Source organism: Antechinus flavipes, chromosome 3 (assembly GCF_016432865.1).
Source record: "Antechinus flavipes isolate AdamAnt ecotype Samford, QLD, Australia chromosome 3, AdamAnt_v2, whole genome shotgun sequence".
Classification (NCBI taxonomy): domain Eukaryota; kingdom Metazoa; phylum Chordata; class Mammalia; order Dasyuromorphia; family Dasyuridae; genus Antechinus; species Antechinus flavipes.
Genome location: NC_067400.1, coordinates 288,315,904 through 288,334,143, shown reverse-complemented (window position 1 = coordinate 288,334,143; position 18,240 = coordinate 288,315,904). Strand labels below are relative to the sequence as shown.

The 18,240-nt window shown below is 35.5% G+C and overlaps 1 protein-coding gene across 1 annotated transcript in view; it reads left to right on the top strand.

The window, feature by feature from the left end:
• DCBLD2 (discoidin, CUB and LCCL domain containing 2) overlaps positions 1 to 18,240 on the top strand; it is a 111,141-nt gene that overhangs the window by 77,239 nt on the left and 15,662 nt on the right. Inside the window, exons 11-12 of the mRNA XM_051985167.1 lie at positions 890 to 976; positions 1,160 to 1,285. Of these exons, the coding sequence (XP_051841127.1) occupies positions 890 to 976; positions 1,160 to 1,285 (213 nt within the window). The remainder of the gene's footprint in view (positions 1 to 889; positions 977 to 1,159; positions 1,286 to 18,240) is intronic.

Genomic DNA, 18,240 nt, shown 5'->3' with positions numbered 1-18,240 from the left:
TTCTGTTTTTAGTTAATACCCTACACGTCAGCTTTTGTCTCTGTCTGCAATATTGAAGTTTCCAAAAGAAGGTAAAATGGTTCATGCGTTTTGAATAAACTACACCACTTTTTCCTTATATCATTACCATTTGTACCTGTGCTTTTGACAGAAAAAGTTTTCTTGACCAAAAAGTTCATTAAATTCTTAATAAAGCTAAAACCTCTAAATGAGAAATATCTGATCAATTGGTGAGCAAACTAGAAATTTGCGTTTTTAAAAATGTGAGAACACTTTTCCCACCTTTGGTTATTTTGATAAACCAAATTCTCTTTATAGGAGAAAGACAGCTAATGAGAAATTAAAATAAAGTTTTAAAAAGGCATCACAATTATAGAAAACTGCTAGGAAAATTTTCAGATAGTAATAATCGAGGGATTGTGATATAATGGAGAGAGAGTTAATGCCAGAGTTATGGGTTCACATCTTGCCTTTGAAATACATTGACTATATAATCTGAGGAAATCACTTGACCTCTCCTCACCCCAGGGAACTCTCTAAAAATTCTAGTTGATTTTCATTAGGAAAGGCAGCAAGTAGCTTACTTGGGAGTAAGTTGAAATCTTATTTTAGATTTCATCTGCAATAAAATCATAACTCCAGAGCATTTAACAACTTTCCTCCATTTTTGTCACATGTAGCACTAAAGTAATGATTTACAGATTATGTTTTACTGTTTAGAAATTTAGAATTTAAAATTTGTGTATAATGCAAAATATATTGTTTATTCTTCTGCTGTTTCTCTGAGTATTAAATTTATATTTGTAAATTAGTCTCCTAAAAAACATTTTAAGGATTTGCAAAATCTTTATTTTTAAATTAAAAACTAATTTTAAAAAATTGTTTCAAGGTCGAGTTCCAAAACTAACTCAGCCACCAATTCCCCGAAACAACAATGACATAAGAAACACTACGGTCATTTCACATGTAGCCAAAGGTATGTATATTTTAAAGATAATTGATTTTAGCACTTTCTTATACTTAAACTTTATTCTTCTTGAAATAAAAGATTTGATTATAAAAGACTTTGAACATGTTCCAAAATGATTTTAATTCTAATTCATTTGAGATTATGTAATCAAAAAAATGAACTTTTTAAAAACTTCCTCTCCTCCCCCAGGTCGTGCTCCAAAATTCAATCGACCACCACCACCTCGGCATGGCATTAACTTCCCTCCGCAGACTGATCAGACAACAGTGACTCCAGATATCAAAAACACTACAGTAACTCCAAATTTAACCAAAGGTATATGTCCTATAAGCCATTGAAATTCACTATAAATTTTTTTTCAAAGCCATATAGATGAAAAATAATAGTATATATGACTGTTTCTTAAAAGTCAGGGTTTTCAGAAGTATTTCACATTCTAGGTGTTGAGCCCCTATTTGTTCCATGTTTTCTCCTTCTATAAGCTATTCTTTCAGTAGTTGACCTTGTCTCATACTTTAAAATATTATTTTCCCTACTTGTGTTTTGTTCCTGCACCTATTTTTCTGGATCCCATCCCTTTGAACTTCTAGGATCACACTTGCAGTTCACTTTAGTAAATAATTTTAAAGTGCCTACTTTTGTACAAGATGTTGTGCTTGATGATATGCAGAGACAAACATGAATCAGTCCTTGTCCTCAAGGAATTTTCCATTCTACTGGTGAGATAATGTATATCCTCATTATATCCACATAAAAAGACATGTATATACAAAATAATTAGAGAGTGGAGCATGGAGTAGAGAATACTAGTAACTGAGATGATTGGAAAGAGCCAATTTAGGAGATGACATGTGGGTTGATAGTTTTAAAAAGCCTGAGATTTCAGGAGATGAAGGTAGATAAGGCACATATGCCAGATATGGACTGTCTATGTGCAGAGACAGAGAGAAAGGAGATGTATGAAAAACATATGTGGGACAATTTGACTAGAATGTGAGTTGTATGACTTCTTAAACTGTAACTATTATGAGTCATTTTATAGTCTTTTAATTGTGGACTGTATTCTTTCTATTAAAGACAAAATAACAACAACAATAAAAGCATATATTCCTTTATTAGAATTTTGAAACTGCAGATTCTCTCTTTCCTACTTCTTAGGAATGTAAAGGGATTCATATTGCTTCCTACAAAATACATACATACAGATACACATTTATACATAATTCTTTTAATAATTGAGGGCTTTCTCTCCTTGTTAGGATTTTAGTGTTCTGAAAAGTTTATTCTCCTTCACATAGATATTCTGAGTTACTATTCCATTGTAGAATTCTTGGGAAAGCAGCCATAAAAATGTCTGTAAGGTTTTAGTTGTCATTTTGAGAAGATAACTCTTTCTCTTAACACTAGAAAGTTTCAGAAGTAACAGTCTCTGGGAAGGTGATATCTATATTATTTGGCTATTTATGTGGATTTCATTGCTGAAGGTTTTTTTTTCCCCCCCTTTAACCTCCAAAACCATTTGAGGAAGTATCCTATTTCCTCAATTAATCCCTTAATAGTTAAGTATTCTTTTGGGCTCAAAGAGCCCCAAAGCATCTAAGATCACAGATAAATTCCTCATCATCTGCCTTATTATCCAACCTTAAGTAATTTGAGAAATCCAATCCTGTAACATGATCAAAGATCTCAAGAGTGTTAAGATTAAGTGAAACAGCAAATAATACTTTGTTCCATATAATTCACTATCCTAGAACATCCAAAAAAGAAAGGAATCTTCACTATATGTGTCAGAGATGGCATTTTATACTTTTCAATAAGGGAAAATTAAGAAGACATCTGAATAGAAAATATGCCATCATTTTGTTCCAATCTGGGCATATGCTTCTAGAGCTGCTGTGCTTTCCTTTTGTCTTAAATTTCTATAAAGAACAGTTTAGAATAAATTTCTTTTGGATGCATAAATCTTGTATGTGGACTTTTTCCTTTTTTTCTCTGTAGTGCAGATATTGGATTATCACATAATTACTCCCTTGGTGAGAGGCATTTGCCCACAGATATAGAAATATAAATGGGTAGGAGAAACTAATCAAATCTTCTCTTTTACAACTTACACAGATAATCTACATTCCAGCAACTGCATTGAGTTGCCTTAATTTAGCACAGTGCAAAGTAGTATAATATGACTAAGTCAGGAAAGAAATGGTGGAACCAGATGGTGAAGGACATTAAGTGGCAAACAAAGGAGTTAATATTTTATCTTAATTGGTAGGATAATGGGGTAAGAGAAATACAGCTGGAATAGACCAGAGAGGCCATCTAATCCTGATCCTTCATTTATAGATGAGGAAACTGAGTCCCAACAAGTTTAAGTGAATCATTCAAGGTTTTGCAGTGGTTTCAGAGAATTTGAATTCATGTCTTACTTCAGAGGGAAAGATTTTAATACCCTGAACAGGAAAGTTAAGTGGCCACAATTAATGGTCTATTTTTGGAAAGAACAGGATATGTGAAAGATATTATGCAAGTAAGGTTGGCAAATTAACTGGATAGTTAGAGATGAGGAATTGAGCATGAACTCTGGAAGCTTGGTGGTGGTACACATTGTAGAAAGTGAAAAGTTTAAGGAGAAAGATGAGCAATTCTATTATGGACACATTGAGTTTTAGATGCTTCCAGGACATACAGTTCAAAGGCAATTGGTGAGATGGTTCTATACTTCATAGAGAGACCAGAATAGATCTGGGAATTATCAGTATAGAGATAATAATTATCTCTATAATGAAGCTGATGAGGTCCCTGACTGTACAGAAGAAAAGAGGGTTCAGGACTGAACCTTGGGGCACATGCAGGGTAGGAGGTGGGATGTGACTGTATATGAGACAGGTGGGAAGAGAGAATCAGGAGGGGCAATGTCTTGAGAACCCAGAGAGGGAAAGAGTGGTCAGCAAGGTTAAGTCTTGCAGTGAGCTCAAGAAAAGAACCTCATAATTAGCTATCAAGAGCTAATTGGTAATTCATGAAGAGTATTTATATCTTAGGTAATTTCAACCTGTTCTCTAGATAGTTGGCTCATCACGTACAGTGAGCCTTGCTTCCTATTGGGTGAAGAGGGGACCCACCTTCCTTATTAGCACCAGCAACAATTACTGACTACGCCATTGACCGGCAGAGCTGGTACAGAAATCTGAAAGTGTGGGACGACCCCCTCGACCTGTTTGAGCCCTCACAGTTACCATCCAGGGAAACTGCTCGTGCTGAGAAAAGGCCAGCCGCTCCCCCCCCCCCCCCCCTCGCCCCCAACTGCCAGCCATCTTATCACAAAGGGCGCTAAGCCAACCTTGCTGAAGGAAGAGTCATCCTGATGGACAAAAGGCAGGGTGGGCCAGACAACTTAGAATGACCCCCCCCCTTCCCCGGACAAACACCCCCTTCAGATGCTGGTGGAGGTGGCCTGGGACTTTGGGCCCAAGAGCTTTGGGAATAACAATGCTTTCAGCCCATGTTCTTAGCTGGTGTTCTAGGAAACAGCCCTGTGAGGATGCAACCTAGTTGCTGCTGGATACCAAGAAAATAATGTTCTTGTCTTGAAAAGTCCTTCAACCTGGAAAGGGATATGATTTTAATCAGTGAAAATGTCATTTGAAAGGAAGCATTATGGAGGTGGGGTAGAGTCAAGGCAGCAGAGGGAGAGGTAACGACTTTGGCTTTCCTAAAAATTGTGCCACAGTGGCATAAAAAAACGTGCCAAGTGAATTCTGAAAGGGACTGTCGAGAAAAAAATCACAGTAAATCATATTTCCAGCTCAGAGCACCCTAAGAAGATAAAGATTTGGAGACAGTGGGAGTGAGGTCCAGCTGGGAGAGCAGCAGTGGATACAGTCTCAGGTTGTAGAGGTTCCAGCAATGGCTGTGAACAGCTCCAAGGCGCAGGGTACTGAAAAGTCAGACAAAAAGAAATCTCCTGAACTAGCATTGAGAAATGAAACAGGGGCCATCTATCACCCATTACCCAGGTCTGTGTCATAGGAGTGGCCACAATTACAAGGGAGCAAGAACCCTACCCAAGTAAGAACCAGAGGATAGACCAATTGGGCAGGGATCCTACCTATCCCCAGATCCTATGATTTTGGAAGCACTAAAAACTTCCAGACCCCCAGATTGATCTGTGAAAGAAATAAAAGAGAGAAGACATAAAGAAGGACATAAAAGAGAGAGGTTTAGACTTGACCCTCTCCCAGAAGTAAACAGAACTCAATGCAACATAAAGGGCAAAGTCGAGAAATAGGCTGGAAAAATGAACAAAGAACAACATAAGATTCTGATGATAAAAATTTACTCTGTTGACAAAATCCCAAACTCAGAAGAATATGACTTGAAAACATTTAAAAGCATTACCTCAAGCATTGGACAATGCTATAACAAAATTCCTAGACCAATTAGAGAAAGAGATTTCTTTAGAAAGAGCAATTTTTAAAAAATCAAATAGCAGCGGGAGAAAAAAATGGGGAAAAAAAAATTTTGCAAAAGAGAATTAACGTGTTCTGATAAAAGAAGAGCACAAAATACTCAGGAAAATAATTCCTCATTATTAGTTACATGGAAGTTAATGATTGTTAAACATCAAGAAACAAAAAAGTTAAAAGTTAAAAACAATAGAAGAAAATACAAGTGTCTTATAGGAAAAACAACCAATGATTTGAACAGAATTGGTAAAAAAAAAAAAATACACAATTATGTTTCATAAAATTATAATGGAAAATTGTCCAGATATTTTAGAGATGGAGAAAGTAGGAATTGAAAAAAATCTACCACTTTTCTCCTATTTGAAATCCCAAAATGAGAGCTCCTAGGAATATTGTAACCAAGATCCAGAGCTTATGGAGAAAAGGCTGAAGGCAGCTAGAAAGAACTAATTCAAATTTCACAATGCCATAGTCAGGAACACACAAAAGTTAAGCCGTTACCATGATAAGAAATGGAGTATCTGGAATGTTTTTTGGAAGGCAAAGGACCTAGGATTATAACCACGAATAATCTACCTAGCAAAACAGTGTAATACTATAGGAGAAAATGTTAGTATTTAATGAAATGGAAGAGTTTCATGATGAAAAGACCAGAGCTGAATAGAAAATTTGATGTTCAAACCCAACTGAAGCAAAAACATGTCAACATGAGTGAAAAATTATGAAGAACTAAACAGGTTAAATTGTTTACATTCTTGTTTGAATGATTTCTAAGAACTTCATTGTCACTAGTCAGTAGGGCAGTTAGAGTCTAATTAACAGAAGGCATGGATGGGAGTCATTATATTGGGATGACATCAGATGAAGAATGGAAGAATAAAAAAGTTATATTGGGAAAAAGGGGTTAAGGAAGGGAAGAATAGGGAAAATTCTGTCACATAAATGAGGTATGCATGGAAGAAGAGTTAATAAAATGGAGGGGCAGATAATGGGGATGAAGAACAGGTAGTATTTGAACCTTATTCTCATCTTACTCATCTGATTCAAGGAGAAAAGAATATACACACAAGTTTGGGCATAGAAATTCATCTTAACCAACTGGGAAGTAAGAAGGAAAAAAGATGAGGTGAGGTATAAGAGTTTAAAGATAGATTAAAGGAGGAGATGGTCAAAAGCAAAAGATACTCTTGCAGGGAATGGTGTAAAAAAAAAGAAGAATCAATATAAATAATAGGATGGAGGGAAATACACAGTTAATACTCAAAGCAGTGAATGTGAATAGGACAGCCAAATGGCATAGAAACCAGAATCCAATCTTACTGTTTACCAAAAACATTGTAAAACAGGACACAAAATGAAAATAAGGGACTGAAGCAGAATCTGTTATACTTTAGCTGAAATAAAAAAGGCAGGGATAGCAATCATGATTTCAGATAAAGCCAAAACAAAAATATCTCTTTAAAAAAGATTATCAGGGAAACTATATTTTGCTAAAAAGTACTTTAGACAGTAAATTAGTATCAGTACTGAAGTGTATATATCAAATGGCATAGCATCCAAATTCTTGAAGGAAAAGTTGAATGGGTTAAAGGAGAAAATAGACAGTAAAGCTATATTAGTGGAAGACCTCAGTTTACTTCTTCTAAACCCAAATAAATTTAAGTATAAAATAAACAGGAAGGGTTATTTCATAAATTAAAAAATAAAAATAAAATTAAAATTTCATAAATTAAAATATACATGCATATAAAACTATTGATAAGAAACATAGTCTATTGGAAGGAATTTGAGATGAATAAAATTTTAGAAAAGTTAGATAAAGGTAGGCTTCTAAAGTAGAGAATGGGAATAGAAAGGGATATACTTATTTTTCAGCTGTGCACAACACTTTCCCAAAAATTGAACTAGTATATCAGGGCATAAGGATCTCACCAGCAAATACAGAAAGTAGAATGTATTTTTTTCTGAACATTATACAATGAAAATTGCATTTAATATAAAGAAAGCATAAATTAAAATTTTATTGGAAATGAAAGAACCTAATCTTAAAGAATGGTTCAAAGAACAAATGTAGAAATAATCAATAATTTAATTTTAGATAGTAAAAATAAGGCAACATAGCAAATTTTGTGAGTGGCAGATAAAGTTGTTCTTAGGGGGAATTTTGAGTCCCTGTCAGCCAAATATCAATAAAAGAAATAACAAATATCATCTTAAAAAGCAAATCCTGGAAACCAAGAAATTAAAAACCTCCAACTAAAAACCAAAATTGGAATCTTGAAAAATCAAAAGAGAGATTAACAGAATTGAAAGTTTAAAAAAAAAAAAAAAAAGTGGCACTGCCATCTGATTTACAATTCTACCTTAAGTATCATGGGACCTTTTCATCTGACTTGCAGCTGAATCCTTCCATATATGTTGACTCTCCATTAGAATGTGATCTTTTTTCAGAGAAAGGATTCTTTTCTATTTGTATACCTAAAGATTAGTGATTTGTATATATAATAAGGACTCAAATGTTTTATTTATTCACGATCTGAAATATCAGTTGTCTCCTATCTTTAAAAAAAAAATCCTATATTATAGATCCAGAGGGAGAATTTAGCATACAGTTGCTTTCCATTGCTTCTTGCAGATTCTTATTCTGCACCTTCACTCAACAACCGATCTTCCTCTAATGTCATTCCATGTAATCACATAGCTTTTTCCATTTCTTGTCCCTGCTGTCTAGTAACTTCCAGGAGCCTTTTCCATGCTCTAGTGACTGAGGCTCCTGGTAGGAATTTTTTCAACACCATCTTGCCAACATTCTCAGTAAATTCAGTGAACACACTAACCTCTCAGTTCCTTAACTACCATAACCATTACGTCCTCTACTATGTCCTTATGCCTCCTAAAGGAGGAAAACTTTCAACTTTTAAATCTGTTGAGATTCTTGGAACCCTGAGATCTTTAGGCCTTGGCTACAGACTATGCCTTTGAAACTGACCTCATTCCCCACCCCCCAAAAAATACTATAAAAATATTCCTAGTAGAAGTATTTAATTGATATCAAAAATATATTTGCTGTAGAGGAATTGTTAACTCAGTCTTAACTGTAGCATTCAGTCAAAAATTACTTCTCATTAATAAAGATAGAATCCATTATAAGGGACTTGAACAGTTGGTCAGAAGGAGATTATAGGGGGTCCTTTGCCAGCACTAGGTGCATTACTCTTGCATGGTGCATTTATGGTTACAGATCAAAGACCCAGGGTGAGGAAGAGCACTAGAGCTTGTGACCTCAGGGGAGCTGGGGCCTTGGTTATAGATTCAGGGCTTGTGATCACTCATAAACAAGAACACAGGCCAAGAGAGCAGTGTGACCATACCTCTCCTTTGATCATACCACCTTAAACGAACTGAAAATTTACAGATCCTCCAAACTGTCTCTGAAACTACATATAAAAAAAAAAAAAAATGAAGCTTGGAACAACCTAGGAATGGAGTCCAACTTGAATATAAAGTTAAAAGTCAAGAAATAGATTGGGGAAGTGAGCAAACAGCAACAAAAAGATCCTGATCATACAAATTTATAATGGTGATAGAGAAGATCAAGACACAAACACAGAAAGCAATGAAATCAGAGGAGCTACGTGCAAAGCCCCACAGAAAAATATAAATTGGTCACAAGTCCCAAAAGAATTCCTGAAAGAACTCAAAAAGCATTCTAAAAATCAAGTAATAGAAATTGAGAACTCCTTGAAGCCATGATCTAAAAAAGAGCCTATTATACCCCGAAGAGATACTAAAGGAGGGAAAGGGACCTGTATATGCTAAAATGTTTGTGGCAGCCCTGTTTGTAGTGGCTAGAAGCTGGAAAATAAATGGATGCCCATCAATTGGAGAATGGTTGAGTAAATTGTGGTATATGAATGTTATGGAATATTATTGTTCTGTAAGAAATGATCAGCAGGATGAATACAGAGAGGACTGGCGAGACTTACATGAACTGATGCTAAGTGAAATGAGCAGAACCAGGAGATCATTATATACCTCAACAATGATACTGTATGAGGATGTATTCTGATGGAAGTGGATCTCTTCGATTGATCAAGGAAGGACAGAAGCAGCTACACCCAAACAAAGAACACTGGGAAATGAATATAAACTGTTTGCATTTTTGTTTTTCTTCCCGGGTTATTTATACCTTTTGAATCCAATTTTCCCTGTGCAACAAGAGAACTGTTTGGTTCTGCACACATATATTGTATCTAGGATATACTGTGACCTATTAACATGTAAAGGACTGCTTGCCATCTGGGGGAGGGGGTGGAGGGAGGGAGGGGAAAAGTCAGAACAGAAGTGAGTGCAAGGGATAATGTTGTAAAAAATTACCCTGGCATGGGTTCTGTCAATAAAAAGTTATTTAAAAAAAAAAGAAAGAAAGAAAAGAAAAGAGCCTAGACACAATATTTCAAGAAATGATCAGGGGAAATTACCTGGAAACTTAGAACCAGGTGATAAAATAGACATTGAAAAGATCCACTTATGTCCTGAAATAGATCCCAAAATGAAATCCTAAGGAATATTTTAGCCAAATTCTGGAATTCTTAGATCAAGAAGAAAATATTGCAATCATCCAGAAAGAAACAATTCAGTCAGTTATCATAGAGCCAGTCAGAATAGCGTAAGATTTAGTATCTTTTACATTAAATGATTGGAAGGCTTGGAAGATATTATTTTGGAGGACAAAGGAACTAAGTTTACAACCAAGAATAACCTACCCAGTAAAATTGAATATAACCCTCCAGAAGAAAAATTGTTATTTAATGAAATAGAGGACTTTTAAGCATTCTTGATGAAAAGTTCAGAGCTGAATGGAAAATTTAACTTTAAGATAAAATTATTTCATCTTTTCTCAGTTCTCTCAGTTTTTCACATAATTCAATACTGTTCTTTCATTTCATCACATTTAACTTGCTCTAGCTTCTAATGAAACTGCATTAAGAGAAAATCTCTTATCTTGAAATGGAAAAAGGGCACCAGTACAATCAGTTTACCAATAAAATTTATGTGAAGAACTCAAGGCTTTTTTATGCACTAATGATGCAGCCTAAAACTCGGTCTCATAAGAGAACTTTCCAGGGCCTCTATTCCTCAGAATATTTCCCATTATTTGATTTAACAACTAACATCCAAGTGCAAATAATTTTCTTATGAAAAACAAGAGTTATCAGGGAAGCCAACCAAAGACCTAGTAGGCATGGATCCATTGAATTATTAAAGCACTGTACTTGGAACTAGATGACTCAACCCTAGCAAAATCACATCCAGATCATGAAGGGTGCACTGCACTGCAAAGCACAAGGAAGTATGACGTTAAATTTATCGTTTTTATTTAACAATAGAAACCTCATGTACCTGACCCATTTCAGGAATCATTATTTGAGGAAACATTGTATTTCTCATAAAGGCAACTGTGGATGAAATTTAATGGTCTGTATGACCGTGGCATCTGTACAGTAGCCCCCAGGGCCCAATAATAGTCAAGGAACTATATTTCAAAAGGGGTTTAGCAAATAACTGCCATGGAAAAGGGACTACTCCAGAATCCTAATATTGATTTAATCTGGTGACTCATTGAGACCTGCCAAAGGCTCCATTAATTCTTATGGATAGAGACTTCTAAAAATCCAGGTGCCATGGGATCACAAAGCCCCAGAGGGAGAGAGTGCTGATCACTTAAGGCCTAATTAGAGCTTATTCTGAGCTTCACACCAGATAGGTAGAGTTGGAAGTGACTCGCTTTATGGGGCTCATTAAAATATCAAGATAGGGAATATGATTTCTCTCAAATGTGAAAAGTGACAGAAAAAGTAAAAGTGGCTTATGCATACATCTAAAATCAACTGGATCATTTCCTTATCTCATATATTCTCCAAAGCTTAGCCAACAGGTGGGATTCTGGACTTTGTTATTCTTCTTTTATCTCTCATCAGTCATGCTCTAATTTAGGACTTCTGCTTGTGTATGGCCTTCCCTAGCCTAGCCAACATTACATTAACAATATAATTGTAGATTTCCACACCCTCAAGAAGGGAGGTCTCTTTTGGATCTCTGATGACCAACCTGAGCAAGGATGATAAAGGTGTACCCTGGGCTTTGATCCCTCCTGCCTCGGCCATTCTGCCCTGTGCTTTAGCTGCCTTCATATGCTGGATCTTGCCTCAGTATCTGTGGCCTCTAAACTCTAGAGTATTCTGGGGCCTCCAGTTTAGCCTCCCTTCGTTTCCCTTCCAGATGTGCCTCTGAATCTGATCTTTGATACCATCCTCATGAGTTTTGGTATCTTTCTTCACTTCCACGTGGTTTTCACATCTGTTCTGTGTGTTGTCTCCTCGTGCTAGAAATGGAAGTAACTATCTTTTTTTCTTGCGTTTGTATCTACTTCACTCAGCAAATGCCTGACATATAGTAAATGGCTAATAAATGCTTGTTGAATGTCGATTAACTTGCATCAATCATCATTATGGAAAAAAAGGCATTAATGAGATCATTAACTCTTTGCCACTTGCCTGACGCCTACTCTGTTGATGTCATAAATGGCCATGGCATTTTAAAAGTTTATTGACTTCTCTTAATTATATATTGTAAGTAACCTATTATTGTTCACTTTCACCAGCCACAGAGGGCTGGCATAAAGGGAGTTTGTATAATGAAATATTCTAGTCTCTTATCTCTATTATTGTGGAAGCAACACCTTTCTTTCTGCCTTTGGAACTGATACAACAAGGGCTTCTGTTTGGATGTATCCACAATAACCACCAGGATAGCTGCTGTATGTGCTTAATAGAGGTACTATACCATTAGGAGTTCATATCCATGCCCCCTGGTATACACACTCTCAGTTAGCCACCACAACTGTTACACAGATAAAGTTCTCTACCTATCTTTACCTGAGCAAATGTGCCCCTTCCTTTAGGGGAAAGATCACTTGAGGTCCTTTTTACATAATAATCAAGCAAGATTGTACTACCCCTGGACTTTCATTGTCCCTGATAAATAATAACCTTCCTGCCAGTTATATATTATATTAGAAATAGCAACCCTTTCTATAATATATTGCTACTGTTTCCAAGCCATCGTAATTTAGGTATAGGACTTTCAGCCCCCTCAGGATACAAGTATTTAAAACTACCCTAGGGATACTTATCCTAACAGTCCCTCAAATCTATAAAGGCAGAGTAGCTGATTTGGAATGGTCATATAGTGTAGGGGTCTTTAAATAATGTCCTAAATTGAATTAGGGCAAAAGGATTCTTCTCGATCTGGTGCAGATAACAATCTTGTTAAACATCCCCATAAACTACCAATTATATTGTTTCTCTTGTTTCAAAAACTATAATTAAACCTTCTTATAAGAAAGAGTGTTCTTACTCTCTGCCCACCTAATGTGGCAGACATAGCATATCATCTCTAGAAAGATAGCTGCTGGTGCTATCTCATTCTATTTTTGTGGTAATCTGGTAGAGAAAACTCTAAGGCCATTAAGATAGAGGTTTGCTCAAAAAGCAGGATCTTTTTATGTCTAGAACAAACAAGGAATGGGAGTCATGGTTTAAGGTATAAATTCAGTCACCCAAATCCATCAGTTTTAAAATATTTATTCACTTCTCTATTATCCCCTGTGGGGAATCATGACAAAAGAAAAATCATTGTTGTGAGACCAAATATGCAGAATTCCTCATTTTAGCTGCTAAAAAAAAAATCTGATTTGGCTTTGCTAGGCCTGATCTACTATAAGCTCTCCTAAAGATTAGATTCTGCAACTCACGAAAATTGTCTTCCCCCCATTTAATCATATTGTAATTAGTCTTGTTCTGATGAATCATGAATCAAGAAGCTAAAAGCTTTTTGTCCTTGTAGCCTCTCAAGTGCCTGTGTAGTAAAGATGTTCCAACTCCTGAGCCTCTTAAAGAGGAAGTCATTCCCTGAGAGATAGTATCCCTGGAGAATAGTAATGGATAGCTCTGAGGCTCTCTTCCCACAGCTCACAAGCTTTATCTTCTTTCCTTTTCTTATTGTCTTTCCTAATTGTTCCAGTCTCATCTGGATTCATCTCTGCCAGCTAGATCTATGGCTCAGAGATCACATTTCCTATCTACTGCTATCGTCTTGCTGTTACTAGATACATAAATCACTTTTCAACCTTCAAGACATGGCCTTTAATAAACCAGAAAGCATATTCTTATTTAGCTAAGTTCTTAAATATGCAAACCATTTATTTTTTATTTTCTTTAGGTTAGCTATCCTGTTTTTCAAGAACCATTAAAAGCAAGGGATAGTCAATTTTGTAATGATGCTCCCTTTCCTTTCTATCCAACTTCTTTAAATTAGTCTTACAGTGTCAGTGGGATAGCTTCCTTATCACATTATATGCCATAGGTACCTATTTAAATCTTGGTCTATCCTTCAGATAGTTTTATTTCTCTGAAGTCTTAACTAGTTTCATATGAATTCCCCATAATGGTTTCACTATTGCAGGTTGATAATAATAAACATAATGATTCACCATCACATAATGCTTTGAATTTTACAAAGCATTTCCATTCTCTAAATTCTGAGGTGGTAGTACATATGTTATTATCTACCATTTTATAAATGATTTTTTAATTAAAGCTTTTTTATTTTCAAAACATATGCAAGGATAATTATTCAACATTGACCCTTGCAAAATCTTGTATTCTAATTTCTCCCTACTCTTTCCCAACTCTTCCCCTAGATGGCAAGTAATCTATGTTAAACATGTTAAAAATATATGTTAAATCCAATATGTGCATATTTATATAATTATTTTGATGCACAAGAAAAATCAGATAAAAAGGGGAAAGAAATGAGAAAGAAAATAAAATATAAACAAACAATAACAAAAAGAATGAAAATGCTATGTTGTGATCCACACTCAGTTCCCACAGTCTTCTTTATGAGTATAGATGGCTCTCTTCATCACAAGATCATTGGAACTGGCCTGAATCATCTCATTGTTGAAAAGAGTCACATTCATTAGAATTGATTGTCCTATGATATTGATGTCATATAGTGACCTCCTGGTTCTGCTCATTTCACTTAGCGTGAGCTCATGTAAGTTTCTCCAGACCTGTCTAAAATCATGCTCCTGATCGTTTCTTAACATTCACATATCATAACTTATTCAAATATTCCCCAACTGATGGGCATCCATTCAGTTTACAGTTTCTTGCCACTACAAAAAGGACTCCTACAAACATTTTTGCACATGTGGGTTCCTTTCCCTCCTTTATGATCTCTTTAGTATACTAACCCAGTAAAGATAATGCTGGGTCAAAGGATATGCCCGTTAGGCATAGTTCCAACACTTCCACCAACAATGTATTAGTGTCCAGTTTTCCCACATCCCCTCCAACAGTTCCTTCTCTAGCTATTGTATTGCTGAGAATAGCAAAAATCATTTACAGCTGGTCAGCCTAGAAAATGACTATTACTTTGTACATAGTACACTTTGTTTTAGTTCATGGAGGATTTTTCCAGGTTGTTTTTGTTTGTTTGTTTGTTTTTTGGAGAGCATCCTGCTCATCATTTCCCATAGAACAATACCACATACCACAATTTATTCATCTATTTCTCAGTTGATTGGCATCCCTTCAATTTCCATTTTTTTTGTCTTGAGAAGAAAGCTGCTTTAAAAAAAAAAATCTCTTTTAGTATTCATGCCTAGTAGTAGTATGGTTAGATCAAAAGATATACATAAATTTATAGCTTTTTGGGTGTAGATCATATCTTTTGATTATTTATCGTTTGGGGGATGACTCATTATAAATTTGACTCAATTTCCTCTATTGTTGAGAAATGAAGCCTTATCAGAAAAACTTGCTTCAAAATTCTTTTTTATAATTTCTATTGCTAACTGTATTTCCCCTCCATTTATTCTCTCCTTTCATTCTGTCCTTCCTCAAAAGTGTTTTGGTACTAATCACCCTCTCCCTGAAATATGCCTTCTCTTTTATTACCCTCCCTCCTTCCCATATCCCATTTCTTTCCTATTCCTTCAGGGTAAGATAGATTTCTATACCCATATTGAATATGTATATTATTTCTTCTTTGAACCAGTTCTGATGAGAGTAAGGTTCACTCCCTTTCCTCCTTTTCCCTTTCTTCCCTTCCATTGTAAAAGCTTTTTCTTGCCTCTTTTTATAGCAGATAATTTATATCATTCCACTCCTCCCTTTCCCTTTCTCCCAGTACATTCCTCTCTCCTTTAATTTAATAATTTTTTAAAGATGCTATCCCTTCATATTCAACTCACTTTGTCTATATATACTCCTTTTAACTACCATAATAAGAGAAAGTTCTAATGAGTTACAGGTATCATTCTCCCACGCAGAAATGTAAGCATAAACTTTATTAAGTCTTTTAGGATATTACTTTCTTGATTACCTTCTTATGCTTCTCTTGGAACCTATATTTGCAAATCAGAGTTTCTATTCAGCTCTGGGCTTTTCTTCACAAACACTTAAAATTTCTCTATTTCATTGAATGACCACCTTTTCCTCTGAAGGATTACACTCAGTTTTGCTGGATAGGTGATTCTTGGTTGCAATCCTAGTTTCATTGTTCTCTGGAATATCATATTCCAAGTCCTCTGGTCCTTTAATGTAGGAAGCTGTTAAATCTTGTGTTATCCTGCCTATGGCTCTACTATACTTGAATTGTTTCTTTTTGGATGCTTGCAATATTTTCTCCTTGACCTGGGAGTTCCAGAATTTGGCTATAATATTCCTGGGAGTTTTCATTTTAGGATTTCTTTCAGGAGATATCAGTGGATTCTTTCCATTTCTAGTTTACCCTCTGGTTCTAGAGTATCAGAATAGTTTTCCTTGATAATTTCTTGAAAGATGATGTCCAGGCTTTTTTTTCAATCATAACTTTCAGATAGACCATTAATTTAAAAATCATCTCTCCTTGATCTATTTTCCAATGAAATATTTCATACTTTTTTCTATTCATTTTTTTTTTTAGTTTTGCTTTATTTTATCTTGATTCTTTATAGTCATTTGCTTCCATTGCTCAATTCTAATTTTTAAGGAATTATTGCCATACTGTTAATTCCCTTTTCATTTTTTTCCCTCTCATATCTCATTTCTTTTTCCTTTTTTTTTTTTTTAGCCTGTTTGTTGCTTCAGCGTAAGAGATAGTACTATAGCAATTATAAAAGAACATATTGAAAAAAACATCCACTTGGAGTAAAAAAAATCCTGGGTTCAAATCTTGGTTCAAACATTTACCAGATAACTAACTAGGGTAAATGCCCAAAACCTTTTTTAAAAAAATCATTCATGAAATGGAGATAATAACATTTATACCACCACCTCAGCGTTTAGAGAATGGAAATGCTTTGTAAAATTCTAAGCACAATTTTTTTTTTTTAAGCCATTCTTCTCCTGATTAGCTTTTTATATTTCTTTTTTCTGCCATTCTCAGTTCTTTTCCTAATTCTTCTTCTTTTTCTCACTTGATTTTTAAAATCCATTCTATGGCCTGAGACCAATTCTTTTTTTTTTTTTTGGAGACTTTGGATGGAAGAGATTTGACTTAGATATCTTCTTCTGAGTGTGTTTTGATTCCCCCTTGTCACTATAAAAACTTTCAATGGTCAGAAACTTTTTTTGTTGTCTGCTCATCTTCCTATTCCTATTCTTATCACTCAGCTTTTAACTCTTTATTAAAGTAGGGCTCTGTTTCCATGGTGGAGGATGTACTGTCCCAAGCTTCAGGGCTTTTCAGCTGTTGTCAGAGGTCCTTCTAGGGTCCTGACCACAAGCCCCTTTTTCTGGAGTTGTCAGGAGTGTTCCCCATCCCACTGTAGCTGTAAGATCTAGTGTGCTAAAGCTTCAGAGTCCTGTTTTGCTGGTGCTGGGGCTGAAGTTTGGCTGGGATGGCGCACTGTACTCTCAGTATGTTGCCTCATACCTTTTCTGCTGACCTGCCTTTGGTATCTCTGGGCTGAGAGGTCTAGAAAACACCAGTATTGAGGCTGATTCAGAGATCTCAAAGTCTGTTCCTGCTTTACTGGCCTAAGGCCTGAGGCTGGGGCTGTGCTGGGACTGCATTCTGGACTTCACTCTTCACAGACCTTTTTTCCTGACCTTCTAAAGTGTCTTCAGCTGGAAAATGCTCAACTCTTATCTTTTTGTGTGTTCTGACACTACAATTTATTTAGAGTCCTTATTCAAAGGAATTTGGAGCTGTTTGGGGGAAGAGTTTGGGTAAGTTCTGCCTTTCTTCCACCATCCTGGCTCTGCCTTGAGGGATGTTTCTTAAGGCAAACAAGCTTTAATTTAGGATGTACAAAAAATATTTATATCTCCTATTAGGGGCAAAAAGTAGGAATCTAAATCAAAGAAAATCACTGAATAAATTATAGTATATAATTGTAATGGAATACTGTTGTTCTATAAGAAATGAAGGAAATTGTTTCAAGAAATCTTGAGAAAACTTGTATGACTGATTCAAAATGAAATGGACAGAATCAGAGCACGTCATACAGTGGCAGCAATGTGGCAAAGACTTGAAGAATTAAAAACTAATCATTGTTGACAATTTTGGTTACAAAGATTAAAGATAATGAGATTATCTTGATAGTTGATAGACAGATGAAAGACTCAGAGTCCAGAATGAGACATGTTTTTTCTGGACATGGTCAGGGCATATATTTGTTTTGCCAAATTATACATATTAGTCACGGCTTTTGCTTTATTTTCATTCTCAGGATGGGGTAGGAAAAACAGG